The sequence below is a fragment of the Penicillium taxi genome, assembly GCF_028828555.1.
Source record: "Penicillium taxi strain IBT 34144 chromosome Unknown utg000005l_segment0_segment0, whole genome shotgun sequence".
In the NCBI taxonomy this organism is placed as follows: Eukaryota; Fungi; Ascomycota; class Eurotiomycetes; order Eurotiales; family Aspergillaceae; genus Penicillium; species Penicillium taxi.
Window position 1 is genome coordinate 2503428 of NW_026643207.1, and position 18355 is coordinate 2521782.

Consider the following 18355-nt stretch of genomic DNA (forward strand, 5'->3'; position numbering starts at 1 on the left):
CATTTTGAAATATATTTCACTATTACCTCACACGTATGCACCTATTATTCAAACATAAACGAATTTACTAGACGTCTACCGACAGTATAACACAAGCGTGGTCCTCTTTTTGGAACCTCGCAACTTTTCTTCTTCTCCATCCTTTCCCTATAAACATTTGCAATCATGGGGCTATCGCTTCAGTCAACTTACAGGCTGGTCACCGGCTACGAGATACCGGTGGTTGGGTTCGGTGTAAGGAGCTTGGATACCTCATCACTTCTCATTTCTAATATCATTATAGGTTTATCAAACGTAAAGCGGCACCAGGGACGAAGTACATAGTTATGTGACATCATTAACTAATCCTTGCTCTTTAGACCTCCCGATGTGACAGAGAGAGTGACTCTGAAGGCGTTGGAGCTGGGTTATCGACACGTGGACAGTGCTAAGGCTTACCGGAACGAGAAAGAAAGCGCTGTGGCAATCCGGAAATCTGGACTGGAGCGGTCTGAAATCTTTTATACATCCAAAATACCTCCAGTCAATATGGGCTACGAGAAGACCAAAGAGGCAATTGAGGAGAGCATCGAGGCTGCAAACCTCGGATACATTGACCTGTATGAATACCATGCTTATAGGGCTTGACATCCTACTTATTACTTTGTTAGTGTGTTGATCCATGCCCCATACCCCAACAAGAAAGACCGTCTGGGCACATGGCGTGCTCTCGTCGAAGCTCAAAATGCAGGCAAGATCCGCTCTCTGGGTGTGTCTAACTGGGCTATACAGCATCTTGAGGAGCTGGAGGCATACATACAGAGTGGCGGTGGTGGTCAGATCTCTGTTGGCCAGTATGAGATTCATCCCTGGTGTCCTCGTGAGGATATTGCCGAGTGGCTGAAGAAGCACAATGTTATTGTCGAGGCATACTCGCCTCTTGTGCAAGCTACCCGTATGGAGGAGCCAGTCTTGAAGACACTGTCTGAGAAACACGACAAGACTCCGGCCCAGATCCTTCTCCGCTGGAGCTTGCAGAAGGGATATGTCCCCCTTCCGAAATCAGTGACTGATTCACGTATCCTTGAGAACTCACAGCTTTTCGATTTTGAATTGTCCGAGGCCGACATGGCTAGTCTGAAGCTTAGAGAGTATGCGCCTGTCTGCTGGGATCCGGTCCGGGATTGCAAGGAATAATTACGACATGGTCGACAGACAGACAGTCTGAATGAAAATTGAAATCACAAATGCCCTGTTGGAATTCTTTTGAAATCATTGGCCTGTAACCTGTTTAGTGTTGACATTGTACTGTACTCAAGTCAAATATTGAAGCGAAACAATTGCGAGACTGATTCTGAACGATTTTGAATGAACAAAACTGAAAGGGTATAGTAACAACATTTCAAATTATCAAAATAACAAATCTGAGTAGGCTAGCTGGTATACATTTACCGAATAACTTTTGAGATTTCTCAGATTTGATGGTGCTCAACTATCAATTTCCAATTCCAAATCGGGAAGTTTGTTTGTCTTAGGCAGAAAGTCCCACCGCCTGCGACGGCACTCCGTTGTCTGATCGCCTTTTAGTTACGCTTTCCCCAACTTTACCCGTCCCAACTTCACCCATCCCCCATGGGCGGCAATACTTCAGCGAGTCACCGTGACGGTTGCTACTACGATGCCTCTAGACAAGCCGCGGATCATTATCGAGAAGTCTAGCACGGTACGGCGCCGGTACCAGCGAAGCAACAAACGTTTCACATTCACGGCCGAGCAAATTAAACGAATTGAGCGCGAAGAGGCACGAGAGAAACGGGCGAAGGATCTCCGCGAGAAAGAAAAAAGGCGCATTGCAAATAAAAAGAAGAAGACAGAGAAGGAAGCCAAGGCTCGCGAAGAGGCGAGACTTCAAGGTTTGCCAGATCCCTTCGGTTTTAAGATCCCTGCAAGCCAGCCCTTGCTCTCAAAGTTTCTGGGGCTTAAAAAATCAGCTGTATCTGAGGAGCCAGAAACCACTGAGACAGAGCAATCAGTTTCCAAGCAGTCGTCCCGTGAAAATTCACCGCCAGAGCACCTGCCTCTTAAGCAACAGGAATCTATCAAGAGAGAAAGGCCTGGTTTCCAGAATCCGTTCGACCAAAGTCCACTTTATGAGCAATCGCCGCCTGAGCAACAAGAAAATATCAAGACAGAACAACCGGTTTCAAGACAGTCGTCTCCTGAAAACCCACCTTCTGAGCACCCTTTTGATCAATCGCCTCTCAGGCAACAAGAAAATACCCAGACAGAGCCACCGGTTTCCAGGCAATCATATCGTGAAAACACGCTTTCTGAGCCACCGTTTAGTGAACAGCCACATCTCGAACATGCACCCCCGGAGCAACCACATACTGAATTTAATGTCCATTTTATGACAACCGATACCAATAATAACAAAGATAGAGATACAGAGGATGATAGCGCGGCGGGTGACACCGAGCTAGACTCGGATATATTCGATGACCTCGACGAAGAGATGGAGCACGAAATGGCTATTCTCCAGGAAGCGCAGCCTCCTGCAGAATCCGAAATTTGCGATGCTGGAATTGATACAAGTGCACAAACCCTTTGCCCTGCTCAAGACGATGATGAATTTTCCGACTGCTCGGTTTTTGATGATGATGAAATCCTGAAAGAGGCAGACGCCGCTGCAATCAGACTCGTAAAATCTTCCATACCCATGAACCCTATATCTATGCAGCCACCTGCAGATTCTCTGAAAAGAAAGATCCCATTGGAAGAATCGTTTCGAGACGACACAGCTGATTATCTTGAAGAAGTCTTTGCCCGGGGATCTGGGGTTTCTTTTGGCGAGCTTGTCCAATATTAAATCCTTCCTCACTACATGCCTACACGATAATTCGTTTACCGCACCTACTGTATACATACTATAGACATCATGGACAGTCATGGCAATCCCGAGACACCGAGAAGGTCTTCCGTAATCATGCGTCATCATGAGTGAAATCCACAAATCTAGAGCATCCCACCATATTTTAAATGTTAGACCCCAAACTTGGCAGTGTAGTTTCGGCATAGTCGCGTCCGGGGATATCGGGGTATCGGCTACGGTCCGAAAGTCGGCAAGGCGCTTCCGAAGCTGAGGCGCGGATGTGCATTTGCCCCTCAATTCGGGCTAGAGCTTAACCTCTTCAGTATTTCCGAAATCATGTTCAATCACAACGTTCCCTGGTCTTGTCAATTCTGGAATGACGACACTCGGCACTTTAAAAAGACTTATAGATTATCATAGAGTTGGAACTAGAACCTTCACAGTGTTCACACCTCTCTACCTCTGGCAATTTTTATACAAAATAAACCTTGAAATATCCTTTTTATACTACACAATGCCTTTCGTCAAGGTCAACAACCACAGCCTCAATTACGCAGATTCACACCCCGATGGCCCGCCGACACCAACCGGCGTGACTATCCTCTTCATACATGGCCTGGGCTCTTCCCAAAACTACTATTTCCCTGTCATCCCACACTTGACCACTAGCCACCGCTGCATCACCATGGATACATATGGTGCAGCCCGCTCCCCATACACCAATGATCCAGTCTCAATCTCCAGTATCGCAGACGATGTCATCAGCGTACTAGACGCATTGAAAATCGCCAAGGCGGTTGTAGTCGGCCACTCGATGGGCGGTCTCGTAGTCACTGATGTTGGCGCTCGTTATCAGGACCGTGTTTTGGGCATTGTGCCTATCGGTCCAACCCACCCGTCTGAGGGATTGGTTTCTGTGATGGGGAAGAGATCGGATACTGTACTCGAGGGTAAGTACTAAGTCATTTCTTGCTCAAGCCTCACTGCAAATGCCTCTATCTTTACGCTTTGCTAACTTGCTTTTAGCCGGTATGGAGCCAATGGCTAATTCTATTCCCTTTGCTGCTGTTGGTTCTAAAAGCACTGCTCTCCAAAAATCGTTTATTCGTGAATTGATCCTTGGCCAGGATCCTAAGGGGTATGCAGCTCTTTGTCGTGCTATTGCGAATGCTCAGGCGCCAGACTACATTGCTGTGCATGTGCCGTTTCTGCTCATTGCCGGTGAGGAGGATAAGTCTGCTTCATTTGAGGGTTGTCAGTATATCTACGACCATGTCTCAAGCGTCAGCAAGTCTCTGGAGGTACTAAAAGGAGTCGGACACTGGCACTGCATCGAGGCGCCTGACGAGGTGGGCGGCTTTATTGCCAAGTTTATAAATGATATCCAGGCTTAAATATAGCTATACCTAATTATCTACAAAATTGAAAAATTGAGTGAAATATCTACCTGGGTACTGTGAAAAGTTGCTATAAGATTTTCAGGCAAATCACTGCGCATCCACGAGCGTATATAGCTAATCAATTTCAATACGCAACTGCAGCACTTCAAGGTGACGACTCATTCTACGATCAGCAAATTCGTTTGAAAATAGTTGTATACCTACGTATCAAAATTGAGATATTATAGGTATAGTTTTAGACATGTTCAAAAACGCTCGAAAAATAGTACACAATACCTAGGTAGGTCCCAAAGTCTTTCCCTTCATGGGGAGACCTATGTAAGACCTCTCTAGGTAGTCAATCGTGGGGAGAACCTCGGAGTCTCGGAATCAAAACACAGTGCGGTGCGATTTTGCGAATATACCGTAACTACGAACCGCAGCCATACCTCACAATCATAAGGATGCCTTATGGATTGAGTGAGTTGAGTGGTCAGAGCTGCTTTGCTCAAACTTTACTAACTTAACATCGTAGTTAAGCTCAAGTTCAGCGCGAGCATCACCGTCACGAGGAATGAAGTCGACAACCAGTGAGTCCTTGACAGCAAAGACAGAGTCATTTTCTAGGTATTTGCTCTTGGCATCAAATATCTGTGTGGTTAGAGGGCGATAACCGTCATGAGTAGCCTGGAAACAATTAATACAACTTTAAAAGAAAGAAGATCCTTTCAGATCAAACCTACAATAATATGGATGTGAGCAGGGCGGAAAGGGTGGCGATCCATGAGTTCGAGAAGTTTGCCTGCGGGGCCTACACATAGACTATCAGCCTGTGTATATTAATAGACAGTGCAACTTATGGAATCTTACCATCATCCGGAACAGGGTATGGGGTTGGGCGCATGCAGTAGAAGTAGTAGTGGCCCTCGGCATTTGTAAGGAACTTGCCCCTCAAGTTGAACTCAACTTGCTTATCGTCCTGTTGTTCATATAATCCGTCTGAAAATCTAAGTTAGCAGTCTTGCGGGATATAACGAACACGATAACTACTTACTGGTAGATGCCTGCCACACCTCGACAGTGGCACCGACAAGGGGTAGGCCAGTCTCGAAGTCCAAAACTCGGCCGTGCATGAAAGCCATCTCGGCATCTTTTGGCTTTGATATCACAATATCGTCTCCATTGGCGCGATATGGAGTATCAGCGCGGAAGAAAGGTCCCAAAATGGCGGTGGCAGTGGGAGCATCTTTGGCTTCCCCAGCTAGAGTGAAAGTGATTTCATCAACCAAGCTTCATGGACGAGTCAATATATTGATTTCAACTTCAAGAATCAAAAATGCGAGTTGTTCTCCAAGCTTACGATTCTAGTCCAATCACATCGCAAACAAGCTGTCCCTCATTCCGCTTATCATCGCTCATTTGTCCAGCCCAGTTGAGCATCTTAACACCGGCCATCCACTCGTCAACGGTCAACTCGTTTTCGCGCGCATAGTCGTGCACATGGCGAATCAGCCCTGTCATGAGCTGGCGCATACGTGGTGAGGTCTTCGGACCTATCGAATTGATGACATCATCGGTGAACTGTGGATTGAATCTGTGTGTCGCCATTATGATTTGTTATAATTTGTACTATCTTGAGTGATGGTTTGATTTATATCGATATTTCAGATATAGATGGACAGAGAGAAGGTCGCAACCCCACAATTTAACAGTTGTTAAATAGTACTAGTTCGGATCCGACGGGACTGCACTTTTGGATCTCGGATTTATCCCCAGATTAAATTCGGACGGATCGATTTCCACCCCAGAACTCGTTCGGCCAACGAATCGATGCTTATTCGCGAACAACCCCGCAAAACTGGGGCAATGTGCCATGATTGGTATGTCAGATGTCGGATATCTCCATAGATTCGGATCGGGGCTTGCTGATATGCTTCCGGTTCCAATAAATTCGGATAACGTAGTTCTTCCATTGGCTACTATATCAATTTACAGCTGAATATATGAAAAAGAACTGTAGCAGCCTTGACCTTGGATTCTGCCGAAGACGACTTGCTGTTATAGCCATGGCAGAAATCTTCATACTCCCAGGTAAACGCTCGATAGAATGGTTTATAAAAGCATATTGAATTCCGATAATGCTCCGCACTCGGTTCGAAAAGGCCCGCATTGTGATTTCATGGGATTTTTGGCGCGTAAGCAGAGCCCGGCATCATTTTCTGTTGCCTTTGGGATTACCTCGCTTAGTCAACGTCTCTGGTAGCTCCTTTAATACTTTTCCGTGCTCCCAGATCTTGCCCAGCCCAGATTTACGCTCCACAACGACATCAAAAAAGTCCACAGGAACAATCTTCTGAGGGGCCTCATCTTTATCCTCACAAGCGTCAAGAACAGATAGTCCCTCACTGAGAATGACACCGTTCTCACTGCGCCAGAACGGGCACCCAGCGGCCAAGGCCTTTCGAATGTCAATGTAAATCAACACCTGAGCATCCCATCGCATACCAGATATGACTGTTTTATCTGCTACTGACTTAGTATTTGAGTGTTGTTCTTGCTGAGCCGCAAGAGCAGCCTCAAGAGATGGCCCTGTAGCGAAGTGGACGTGGTTTCGGCTCATGGATTTCAATCCGCCTGATTTCAAAATACTTTCCCAGGCACCGTGGAATGTACCATGTACGACTGTATCTGGGAGCTTGGATTCGTCATTTAAGGAAAGTGGTTCTAGGAGGGATGCGGCCTCCACGGTCTTAATGCTGTGTCCTTGGGTCGCACGGATGAGGAAATGGGATGGCTCGGCATCCTGCACGGATAAAGCATGCTGCGTCACGCTACCCTGATAATCGGTTGGGGTTGGTTCCACGGGCATGGATTCATCGACTGTGGAGATATAGAGAAGACCGAAACGTTTCTTGTCAGACAAAGCAACTGCATGTTTGATCTCGTCAAATGTACATTTTATCGATCTGAGTCTCTGCCATTGAAGCTGCACTCAAGTTAGACCAGACTATCGAAGGGCAGCTGCAAATGCCAAGGACTATACATACGACGTCCGCCACATTGGCGTAGCCCTCAGTATTCATTTTCAACCCTTCTTTCTCTGCAGCATGTCGTAGTAGCCGACTCAATGCTTTAGAGATTTGCACGCTGCGGGGTTGGCCACCTTGGCCGCGACCACGGTTTTGCTTAGATTCAGCGGCCATCGTGAGTATCGGATTAAATGTGGGCAAAAAGTTGGAGGTTGTGGATATAAGAATATTCCGGCGGGGTAAATTGTGAGTCAGGATGCTCCGGAGTAACTGGGTTAAACATACGAGTAGTGACTCCCTGTGATTTACTTGTTCACTTGTAATTGCATTGATAGCAATAACCTATATTTCAAGTAAAGTCTTTAGTTCTACAAGTAGTTACTAGTTAGGGAAAGAACGTCTCCAATTTTTTTTTTTTTACTGCGGAGATAATGATTTGATAAGGTGATTGATTAGCCCAATTGGATTGAGGATCGACTCTATGTACAACTATGAAATCAATGGGTATAGCCTGCATCTCCCAAAAATATGCATAAAAACAAATTAATTGCTCGATTTCAGATTTATCATCGATCGCAGATGCAATTGCACTCTGCGACTGGACACACTTTGTGCCTCGTAAACCAGTCTCGCGCATGGTGCGCATGAAATCCATGGTTGCAGTTGATGCAAAATACCGTAAAACGCCTCATAACCTCAGTTTCGCTGGGGTTGTGAGCATTAGGCTCTGCATCGGCTGCAATTCCAGAGCGCGACATCGGGTCAGGAGAGCCTAGCCACATAGTACAAACACCACAGCGAGGCATGTGGCGACCGCAACGTGGACATACTGTTCCCGACATTGTCGTAGAGCCGAGTGGGTTGCCCACCGTTTGATGCACAGTTTCACCAGCGCCTGAAAGAGACCCCTCTGTCGATGAATCATGCTGGGTGAGTGGGCGAGTGCAGAAATTGCAGGTCAGACTGACTTGCTGTGGTGGATTTGGGGTTAGTTTCCGCCCGTCAGCGGTCACTGCAAATCGGCGAGAGCCCACATCGAACCGTGCTCTTTCGAGTTGGAGTTTCCAAGAATTCATCAGTCGGCGATAGGTTTGTCGCCAAGCCTCGTACTGGGAGATGTAAGTCGGATGGCTGATAATTCGTGGCACTGTATGGCTCATGGCAAGCACCGGGGTCTGTACATCATTGAATTTTTCGATGTAAGACTGAAACAAACCCATGGCCAGGTATCCCAAGCCAGTGAGGACCACTCCTTCGATATCGCCTCTGGAGGTCGCCTCTGCAGTGGCATCTTTGAGATAGACACTGAGTTCAGCATCTGGAAGCCAGCGCAACGCGACTTCAACGCGGTATTTCAACGGCAGCGTAGTCTCTTTGATAACCGCATTCCAATCACCTTTGCTCACTAGAGCAAGAATCGCCCGAGCGTATGGATCTGTGAGTTCTTTCGAAATATCTGCACAGGTTTCTTCCCAATCGGCACTGTTATCACCCTTCGCAGCACCTGCAATCGCCATCGCCAATAACTTATGTGCGTGTGCAGGTTCATTGCTGCGAAGGCCTAGATATGCCAATTTAGGCTCATCTTGGAAAACAGCAAGCGCAGCGGCTTTAGTATGTTGAGCCTCAGAGGAAAGCTTCTTCACCAATATCTCGAGTTCATCATACGACTGTGCTGCGCCGCAAATATGAAGACAGAGGCGTCGATGCTCGGGGTAGGAAGTCTCACAGCTTTTTACTTCCGGTATGTTCAGCTGTTCGACAAGTTGGACAAATCCATCGGATATTTTTTTAGTATCGTCACCCTTGGAGCTTGTGTGTCGTTTCTCAAACCCTTGGCCTGGATAATTGCTTAGCTGGAGCCCTGAGTGGAGAAAGGCGGGGAAGAGACCAACCTTTGTCATTATTCCAAACATTGCTCACGCCGAGGAAATTCATGTCAAATCCATCGACTACAGTTTCCATATACGATGAGTCGAAACAGGCACCTAAAATTATGTTTAGCGCAGGTAAATTTATGGGAATCGGTCGACGTACGTTCAATCCAGCTCCAAAAATCTTTCAGTGCAGTATCTTCAGCTACAATTTTCTGATTCAGACCCGCGTCAAATAGGTAGCCCTCTTTACATCTCAATCGGTAGACTGTGGAGAGAGTCAGAGCCTCCTTTGCTGTCAAAGGAGTCCCAAGCGTTCCCAAGGACAACGCTCGTTCTCTACCTTCACAGCTTGGGACAGGATCGGAGCTCAAACTCCTGGTAAGAGGCTTTCTACTTCTTGGGGGCATCTCAATTTCGCTGTTTGAGAGGACGCGGTTCCTGATATTTCCAACCAGCTCGGAGATGGGAGAAATTTGATCAGAGAGAGGGTGAATAGATCTAATATCCGAGGTTTTGGACGAAACTCCACAAGCTAAGGCTCCTTTTGAAGATAGGGCCACGGGTGGGCATGGTGGTCGCGCGGTAATTATTTGCGGTTGCCCATTGCCATCAAGTGCGATAGCACTTGCTTGGGCTGAGATGCTAATATTCAGGAAATCGAATGCTACAACGCGCTCTTTCTCTCTGCATCCACGTGTGGGATGGTGGAACGGAGTGCACACATCCCGCACATGTTTTGTATAAACTGGTTCAGGAAATTTTCTCCAAGAGCCTTGACCGAGATTCTCATCCATAGGCGAGCGATAATCCTCTGTCAAGTAATCTTTTGCAATGTCAAAGGTCTTGAAATGGCCAGTGTTTGATAGTGCTCCAAGACAGCCTCGGTTTGTTTTGGAAAATCGTACACTCCAAATAGAGGATTTAGAATCAAATATATTGTTGAACTGCAGTGCAGCCACCGCTTGATTGGAGTCTGGATTGTTCGTTAAAGAACCTGTTGATGGGGATGTCAGTCGAGCTCCTACTCGTCGATCCCAGACGCAAATAGTGCTTTCGTTTGATGTCAAACAGGATGCGATATAGTTCTCATCAAGTGAATTGATTGCCAGGTTGTGAACACAGCGAGTTGGAAATTGAAGAGAAGGATTTCCCGGGCCCTCTCTAAGGTCATAAATCCGAACGAATTGACCCTTGACTCCCGTCACCACGGTATCTGGTTGATCACGGAAAAATTTGATACTTGTAATCGGTTCTGAGCTTGCTAGTTTCCTCAGGGGCTCAGGAAACCCTTTACTCCCACCAGAGGGACTGAGCCGCTGGTTTACATCCCAAATATTGAAGCAAAAGTCATTGCGCACACGATCAAGTCCGGCAGCCACCAGTCCATGTGTACTGAATGCGACCGAATTACAATACCGCTGGTTGCGAACGGGGAACGAAAGCGAAGTCTTCGCGTCAGCGTCGAGTCGTAGAATTGTAGCTTCGCCAGACGATTGACCGACGGCGATAAGGTTCTCGTTGGAGGTGGACCAGTCGTACGCGCGAAAAAGGGGTACGTCCTTCAGGTGGGAGATGATTTCATGTCGTACAGCCTTGCCATCAAAATTTGTGACTTTGCAAAGACGAAAGGATTTACCTGCAACGTCGACTGCCAAAAACCGCTGTTCCGCCGTAGTTGAGGTTTGCGACCATCTAATGGCAGACTCCATAATGCTGAAGACCACGTAGAGTCTGTTAGAGTAAATTGAGAGGCCGCAGCCTCAGGATCAGAAGCCAAGCGCAAATTAATGGGTATGGACAGAAGTGAAGAGTGAGAAGGCGTGGTGCTGCCACCGTCATCGATCGGGCTCCCATTGGCCGGAACGATCTGGGGCACGGGCCGATGGTTATTGCGCCGAGATAATCTTTTTTTTTTCTTTATCTACAAGTTCAAGCTCTCCTATCATCTCCACACGCACAATGTCTGACGATCGCACCCGAAGCGCGTCTTCAAAGCGCAAGAATCGCGATGGCCCAGAGGATACAGCTTCTCGGAAAAAGCCGCACCGGAATGCAGCTGGCAGCCACGACGACGGTCAATATGAGGAGTATGGAAACGCGGGCACCTCCAAATCGAGCTACAAACACAAAGGAAAGCCGACACCACGAGACGAAAAGGATGAAAATTTCACATCAGTGAATGACCTCAAGAAGAGAATTCGCGACGTTACACGCCTTCTCGCCAAGGGGAAACTGCCCGCAGATGCTCGCGTGGTGCAGGAACGAGCTCTAGAAGGATATCAACGGGATCTCGCAGAGGAAACAGCACGCAGAGAACGATCACAGAAAATCAAGAAATATCACTTTGTTCGGTTCCTTGGTATGTCTCGAAATAATTTTTGCTGGTGACTTTTTGAGATGCTAACACTTTTTACTAGACCGCAAGACTGCTTCTAAGCAATTAAAACTGTTTATCCGACAGGAGAAAGAAAAAGATCTCGACTCTGATCAAACATCTCACCTTCAGCAGAAGATCCACGCCGCTCGAGTCAACCTTAACTACACGGTCTACTATCCTCTCACCGAGAAATACATTTCGCTCTATCCCAAGTCTCAGGAAAAAGCTGACAATAAAGCTGGAAAAGAGTCGGAGTCAGCACAAACCCCCGATAAAACTGATGTAAAGCCTCCTCTGTGGTCCGTTGTCGAAAAGTGTATGAAGGAGGGCACACTTGATCAACTTCGCGAGGGCAAATTGAATATTGGGCCTGATGGTCAACCTATCCCTGATACTATCAAGAAAATATCACCTGAACATGATAGCAAGAAACAAAAGAAGAAGCAAGGGCCTAAAGAGACTAAACAGAGTTTCAAGGCGAGAGATGATAAGGGAAGCAGGTCATCGGAGAAGCAGATTCGGAAAGATTACGGGAAAGAACGCGACAGACTACATGATGTGGCCCCCGTCGTACTTGCTGATGATGAAAGTGATGGTGGATTCTTTGATGAATAAAACTTTCTGGGAATAAGGCATATAATTGTTTTATGATGTGTTCCAAGGTTGTCTCTTGAATGTTGTACCTCCATATTGATATCCAATGTCGTATTACGTCAAATCAAACATCGAAAGAAATTTCTGTCGTGATGGGCTTTCTACCTTGGCAGTCGACTGCAAGCTAATTTAGATCTGGAGTAATTAGTAGATTAATTATTACCAAGTACCCAAGTATTACTTTGTTCTTGCAGCCCAAATTATATAAGAAAAAGATATACATTGATCATTTCCTGAGTCCCGAGGTCGGGTCCTGAATACAAATCGGCTCCTTAAATCCACACGTGATACTATCAAGGTTAAATGAAGTATTCTAGTACTGAATAGTCTAAAATCCCTACCTAGGTGTGATTCGCTACTTAATTTTACTTAGATAGCCTACTTCGGTCTTTTATTGACACATAATCCTAGATTAAGATGAAATGTAGTAAATGGTTTTATACTATTTGATTGCCTAAAATCCATAAAGAGAGTTCTTAATTTCGCCTCACTTAGATCTTCAACTCACACGTGATTGAAACAGTTTTATCTCAGCCTTATATCACTTTCTTATAAGAGATATCCCATGGACGCAAGAATCAGACAGTGAATGAAATCTACTAATCCGGAATCCAATCCTAGGTATATCAAGCACTCGACTCTAGGTATTTCAAACAGATAAGTGCCTCTTGGGTATATAATCTTCTACCCTTCTACACTATATTTATCCTAGGACGCTTACAAGAGTCACAAGATAAGTTTATGCGCCTCTGACTGGACGCCATCCTTAGGTATATCAAACAAACAAGTATCTCTTCAGTACATAATCTTCTTCTCTTCTACACACATCTTCATCCTGGGACGCTAACAATACAATTTATGCGCTATCGCTTCCAAGCCTTCTCATTTTCGCGAACAGCGTTCTTCTTTTGATCACGTGGTCAAGAATTGGTGCGTTACAATACGCAATATTACGTCACGGTACTCGACCAATTCGGTCAATTTATACTGGATAAACTAATTTCCGGGTTCGATCTTCCATCCCGTGACTTGTCGTGGCATTAAGGTTTCCAGGTGACATGGCCATGATGAGTCATCCCAGTATGGTGGGTGGTGCTTTAATGGCCTGTGCTGAGAGCAGTACCGCTGTCTATGCTGGTAACATTCGCACCTATCGAGAGACCTGCCTGTGCATCCTTGATGACTATGAGCGAAATGGACCTGATAATCTTTATGCACCTGATGACGGAAGACGCTTTAGAAAGCCTAGTAACAACCTAGGACTCCAGGCTATGTACCTTGCCAAACAAGTTAACTACGTCAAAACAAAACCAGAAAAGCCTATTTTCCCCCTCTCCTATACTCGTCTCAGTGATGAGTTGGTTTATCTGGCGACTAAGCATCTGAGTCCGACAGATCGTGCACGCAAATACCCGTACGATTTCAATTCCGATGGAGATATCGACACCGCGCGTGTACCGTCCGGGGTTAGCCCGATCTGCTGGGCACATGGTCTGCCGTTTTTCCCTGTCTACAAGGGATACTACATTCTGTGTGGTCGGCTGCATGCAAGATGGGCTGGGTGGATTTTGCATCCATTGGGTAGTCCCCAGGCCAAGTCTTATCCAACGTGGACTGTTGGTCCAGTCGTCGTGGCCCCAGGCTCAGCTGTTGCACTTATACGCAAGCTCAATAATCAGATGCAAATTTGGGACCGATCAAAGGGACTTCCGGGAGTGAATTACCCCCGAGCTTTTGGACTGGAGGCTGATCCTGCCATGCGCGATCGCGTTGCATCCAACCACACTGATATTGCGCTTGTGCCCTCGGTAAATGGTGGTTATACACTCTGCGCATTGGTGTGGATTCGTGGCTACCACCCGCGCTGTGGTCCCAGCTTGCGGTATTATCCAAATCATTCAATCGCCCCTGCAACAGTTTTCCACGGAATACCCCTTGATTATCAACAATATCTGCACCGACGCTATTTTAACCAACGGCATCCAAGTGTCTATGAGACCGTTGGTAACCAAGATGCAAATGAAACATGGGTTTTCCAGCCGGCTGCAAACACTGATCCCGAAATCGCGAGATATGAAACTGAATCGACACCTGATGACACGACAATTGCGACTGCTTCAACTCACAGTGCTAGCACTTCGGTTTCTAGCGAATCAGAAACGAGAACTGAATCTGAAAGCGAAACCAGCTCTTCTAGTGAAAGCGGCAGCGACTCACCCATTCAACATGCGCCGCCACCCCATATTCAAGAGCCTCAGCAGTTACAAGGTACACAGCACATTCAAGATCAGCCCCAGCAGTTCTCCCAGAACCCTATGCAAAATCCACAGCGTATTCAAAATCTTCTGCCCTACTTCCAAGGATTCCAGTACAATCCAGGTCTGCCATATCATTTTCCGAGTCTTCAAGGTCTTCCACTTTATATCCAACCTCTTGCACAGTACTTCCCAGGGTTTCCACCGCAAATTCAAGGAATGCTGCAGATACAAGGACCACCGCAGTACTTTCTGTATTCCCCGGGTTTTCCACAGACCATTCAGGTTGTCCCGAGGCCGATCCAAAACCACCATATGCAGCCCGCTCACGGTCTTCCGCCGATTGAAAATCAGCCTCCGCAGCGTATTGAAGAACCTGAGCAGTCCTTTTTTGATCGATCTTTGGAACAGCTTCAGGATCAGCCTGCGCAGCCCACCCAAGGTGTTCTAGAACTGACTGAAGACCATCCTATGGAGCCGACTGAAGATTCTCGGTTCTTCCAGGATGAAACTCTGCAGACTACTCAACCTCTTCCGCAGCGTGTTTCCGGTACTATGCTCAACATCGACGTCGCTGGGCAGCTTCCCCACTTCAATTATCCCCTTCCGGAGCCGCACTTTAACCTTTCAAATCCTATTTTGGGTCACCCTCCGCAGTATGTCCAAGATGACCGTCTGCAACAAATTGTGAATAAATCTTCTGGACTGGCCTATCATCTTGAATATATCACTGACGATAGGGGTCGTTCTACTGCGGTTTACACTCAAATTCATAAGGCATGAATAGGAAATGGCCGTTGTTGATCAAGGCGTGATCGCCCACCAACAGACACACACAACTTTGCAGTTTTTTCTTTTTTTTTTCCAACTTTGCGTCGATACCCTCCAAAAAAATGCTCTTTCTATTTCACATTTTTATTTGTTATCTTTTCAGCGTGTGTTGGTTTTTTTTTTTTTTTTTTTTTTTTTCGCGCGAAAAAAAAAAAAAAAGCTTTTCAAGACCTTGCCTTCAATTAAAGGGATATAGGTGTTTGAAGACAGATTCCAAGATCCGAAAGGTAAAATTGAATAAGCTAACCACATGTACAGACTCCAGAGAGGAAAGATAATTTTCCAGGTTGGAAGTTCAAAACAGCACTAAACTCCGATATCCACCAGGTCTACAGTTTACATATGCCAAATCGAAATGAGGTGAAGAGTCCTTCAGGGAATACGGTCTTAATCCAAACGCCAAAGATGGAGACAGCGATAGAGACAGAGACAGGTAAGGAAAATAAAGGAAACAGAGCTGAAAGTAAGGCAGAAATGAAATTGTAAGACAGCTATAATGGAAATATGCAGAATGCTAGCTCAAGAACAAATGAATATAGATAAGAAAGAGACTATCATGTGTCTCGTAGGTTGAGCTGCGCTGCAGCAACCAGCGATCCGGCCGCTGGTAATGACATTATCCGTGACTTTGAAATCTCACATCACTGAGCAGACGCCAACACTGGTCTGGGCACGTCGGCGACGCCCGCCAGTGTGATTGTTTACAATATAGGCACCGTTTTCATCAACATCGTCATCGATCGTATATAGTCTTTCAGCTTCGCGGGCTCGGCGTCTTCTGCGCCGAGTTCCAGCGCCAGGAGCGCCGGCCTCCTGGGTGGCCATCATGTAATCGGCCCACTTGTGGTCCAGCCGACTAGCGGCGGCCAAGTCACCGCGCAGAACACGCTTCGTGTGCTCATCGACGGTCATCTGCCATCCGTGGTAGCATTTCAGCTGGATTATCTCGTTCGGGTATGTGGGCGAGGGCGAAGGCGTGGAAGCTGGCGTGACAAAGGTTGTTGTCACGGGGGACGAGTCTGCGTCCGAGGCTTGAGTCACTGTCACAACTGTTGACACAGGCTTACGAGATAATCGGGGGATGTATGCGTTGCTGAATAGCACCTCCTTGACACCGGCCCAGGTAACGTTTATACAATCGAAAACTACAATGCGCATTCCAATCTTGGGATGTTCGTCGCTGTAGCCACGTCTGCGAACTCGGAAGCTGGCTTCCATTAGGGTAAGGTCTGAGACGCGGGTGTTGTCCATCTCTAGGGAACGTAGTTTCGGACAGATTTTCACTACAGGCAGCATGCCAGTGTCACCTAAGCTTTCACAGTAGCTGATGTTTAGATGCTCAAGAACCTTGGCACATGGAGCCTTGGAAAGTTCGAAAAGGGTGCTGTTTGTCAGGCGATCCAGATCTTCCAAGTCGAGATGAGAGAGGAGTGGCGTGGTGCGAATCACTTTGATCACCGAGTCATCGGTTAGCTCGGGGCACTGTGAGATTTGCAGGCCTTCTAGCTCGGGGACGTTATGGGCAAGGCTCTTTAGGCCGACGTCGGTCACGTCAGGGCAGTGATGTATATCCAAGTGACGCAGTTTTCGAGGTGGCACAACCGCTCTGTCGGTCAAAATATCCATTTCTGGGTCAATGCCATGTAGCAGTGCCTTTAGACTTTGGTCGTTCAGATCAGTGCGACTGCATATGAGGCGTTCTAGGGTATTCCGTTTGAACAACTCCACTGTGAATTCTACATTATTGAAGCCTTGGACTTCACTGGCCCTGAGATCCTTGAGTCGCTCACAAGACTGGACCACTCGAATGAGTCCTTCAGTCGTGACCTTGTTGCACCATGAGATATTCAACGCCTCAAGGTATGGACAGGACTGCGCTATAATTTTCATTGCTGAGTTCGTCACACTGCTCAACCCAGAGACATTAATGTATTCCAGACGAGGGTTCCTCAGCAGGAAATAATGCATCGACGACCGATCAATGCGACAACCCTCAAGTGAGAAATTGACAACATTCCTACACAAGTCTGAGATGCGCTTTCCATCTGAAGACCATTTATCGCGGAGCTGCACGCAACCTCGCAAATTTAGGTCGCGCACAAATGGACCACCACAAGTAATCAGTTTCACCAGCACATCACTTGGGATCCTCTGGTAATACTCCGTCGTGTCAACGTTAGACCACAATTGTCCGTCGTAGCACATGGCATTCCACGCCTTGGAAACAGCAGAGCAACGCACGATCTCCTGCGGCGTCAAATAGCGGAAAATCTCCGTCTTCAACTCGCGCGGCATATCACTCCAAAAATCGAAATTTCTAGTCGGCCGAGATTTTCTCCGCTCCCCTCTTGTCCCATGCTCCAGAATATCCTTGCATGGAGAGCCACGCGAGGGCGATCTCAGATCGGAGGGCAGAGGCACAGTCCGATTGCTGGGTGATTCTGTACCCACAACGCGGATCCGATGGCTGATTTCACTTGTACAACCCGATGTAGTCGGTTGGGTATTGATACCTCCATTGAGCTGTAACAATTCTCCCTCCCCAAGACAAGGCGAGTATGTTGTCGATAGTGAAACGCACGACAAGGACGCCTTTCGCTCCCGTCTATAAGCGCCCACGGATGCGGATCTGCCGAGGCGGGTTAATGTCGGGCTGGACGATATACGTTGGAGATTATGTAGCAATTTGTGCCGGCCTTTGAGCTTGGGAGGTTGTTCTAGAGGAATTTGTCCTGTGGAGGAAGTAGGGCTGGCTTGAGAAATCGGGGACTCCGCAGTAGGCTCTCCTGGCATTGTGGTAGCCATGGTGTTCGGATGTTATAGGCGGAATAAACGTATGACTGAATAAAGGCCTAAACGTCGGAAAGAACAAAGAAAACCAGAAGACTTTGAATAGCGCATGCGATACTACACCGCGACAAGCTATATGATCATAGTGCAAGTACGCAAGATTCCCCGAAACCGGATCTGGATTCTTTATCTTCGAGGTGGGAGGGGGGATAAAACAGGTCGTAAGGAGGAAGTGGAGACTGTGGGTTATATAGTACCGTGGCACCTTATAGTTCCGACCCACTGAACGTCAAACTGATTTTAGTAGATAGA

General features: G+C 47.0%; 9 protein-coding genes across 9 annotated transcripts; 5 read left to right on the forward strand and 4 right to left on the reverse strand.

Moving 5' to 3' along the window:
• Positions 1 to 528: 528 nt before the first annotated feature.
• N7495_008270 (aldo/keto reductase family protein) lies at positions 529 to 1176 on the forward strand (the record flags this gene model as incomplete). The annotated part of the gene is made up of 2 exons (XM_057210921.1): positions 529 to 599; positions 651 to 1176. The coding sequence occupies 2 exons, from the start codon at positions 529 to 531 to the stop codon at positions 1174 to 1176; spliced, it is 597 nt and encodes a 198-aa protein (XP_057060464.1).
• Positions 1177 to 1657: 481 nt separating this feature from the next.
• N7495_008271 (uncharacterized protein) lies at positions 1658 to 2848 on the forward strand (the record flags this gene model as incomplete). Its single annotated transcript, XM_057210922.1, has 1 exon — positions 1658 to 2848. One exon carries the CDS (start codon positions 1658 to 1660, stop codon positions 2846 to 2848), a length of 1191 nt encoding a protein of 396 aa, XP_057060465.1.
• A 517-nt stretch (positions 2849 to 3365) lies between these two features.
• On the forward strand, positions 3366 to 4245 carry N7495_008272 (alpha/beta fold hydrolase; the record flags this gene model as incomplete). The annotated part of the gene is made up of 2 exons (XM_057210923.1): positions 3366 to 3801; positions 3878 to 4245. 2 exons carry the CDS (start codon positions 3366 to 3368, stop codon positions 4243 to 4245), a joined length of 804 nt encoding a protein of 267 aa, XP_057060466.1.
• Positions 4246 to 4686: 441 nt separating this feature from the next.
• On the reverse strand, positions 4687 to 5838 carry N7495_008273 (intradiol ring-cleavage dioxygenase; the record flags this gene model as incomplete). Its single annotated transcript, XM_057210924.1, has 5 exons — positions 4687 to 4917; positions 4974 to 5041; positions 5101 to 5229; positions 5285 to 5520; positions 5591 to 5838. 5 exons carry the CDS (start codon positions 5836 to 5838, stop codon positions 4687 to 4689), a joined length of 912 nt encoding a protein of 303 aa, XP_057060467.1.
• A 604-nt stretch (positions 5839 to 6442) lies between these two features.
• N7495_008274 (tRNA 2'-phosphotransferase) lies at positions 6443 to 7433 on the reverse strand (the record flags this gene model as incomplete). The annotated part of the gene is made up of 2 exons (XM_057210925.1): positions 6443 to 7216; positions 7278 to 7433. 2 exons carry the CDS (start codon positions 7431 to 7433, stop codon positions 6443 to 6445), a joined length of 930 nt encoding a protein of 309 aa, XP_057060468.1.
• A 392-nt stretch (positions 7434 to 7825) lies between these two features.
• Positions 7826 to 10845, reverse strand: N7495_008275 (uncharacterized protein; the record flags this gene model as incomplete). Its single annotated transcript, XM_057210926.1, has 3 exons — positions 7826 to 9099; positions 9155 to 9247; positions 9297 to 10845. 3 exons carry the CDS (start codon positions 10843 to 10845, stop codon positions 7826 to 7828), a joined length of 2916 nt encoding a protein of 971 aa, XP_057060469.1.
• A 250-nt stretch (positions 10846 to 11095) lies between these two features.
• On the forward strand, positions 11096 to 12128 carry N7495_008276 (Efg1 domain-containing protein; the record flags this gene model as incomplete). The annotated part of the gene is made up of 2 exons (XM_057210927.1): positions 11096 to 11495; positions 11554 to 12128. The coding sequence occupies 2 exons, from the start codon at positions 11096 to 11098 to the stop codon at positions 12126 to 12128; spliced, it is 975 nt and encodes a 324-aa protein (XP_057060470.1).
• Positions 12129 to 13225: 1097 nt separating this feature from the next.
• N7495_008277 (uncharacterized protein) lies at positions 13226 to 15205 on the forward strand (the record flags this gene model as incomplete). Its single annotated transcript, XM_057210928.1, has 1 exon — positions 13226 to 15205. The coding sequence occupies one exon, from the start codon at positions 13226 to 13228 to the stop codon at positions 15203 to 15205; it is 1980 nt and encodes a 659-aa protein (XP_057060471.1).
• A 684-nt stretch (positions 15206 to 15889) lies between these two features.
• N7495_008278 (F-box domain protein) lies at positions 15890 to 18058 on the reverse strand (the record flags this gene model as incomplete). The annotated part of the gene is made up of 1 exon (XM_057210929.1): positions 15890 to 18058. The coding sequence occupies one exon, from the start codon at positions 18056 to 18058 to the stop codon at positions 15890 to 15892; it is 2169 nt and encodes a 722-aa protein (XP_057060472.1).
• Positions 18059 to 18355: the final 297 nt, after the last annotated feature.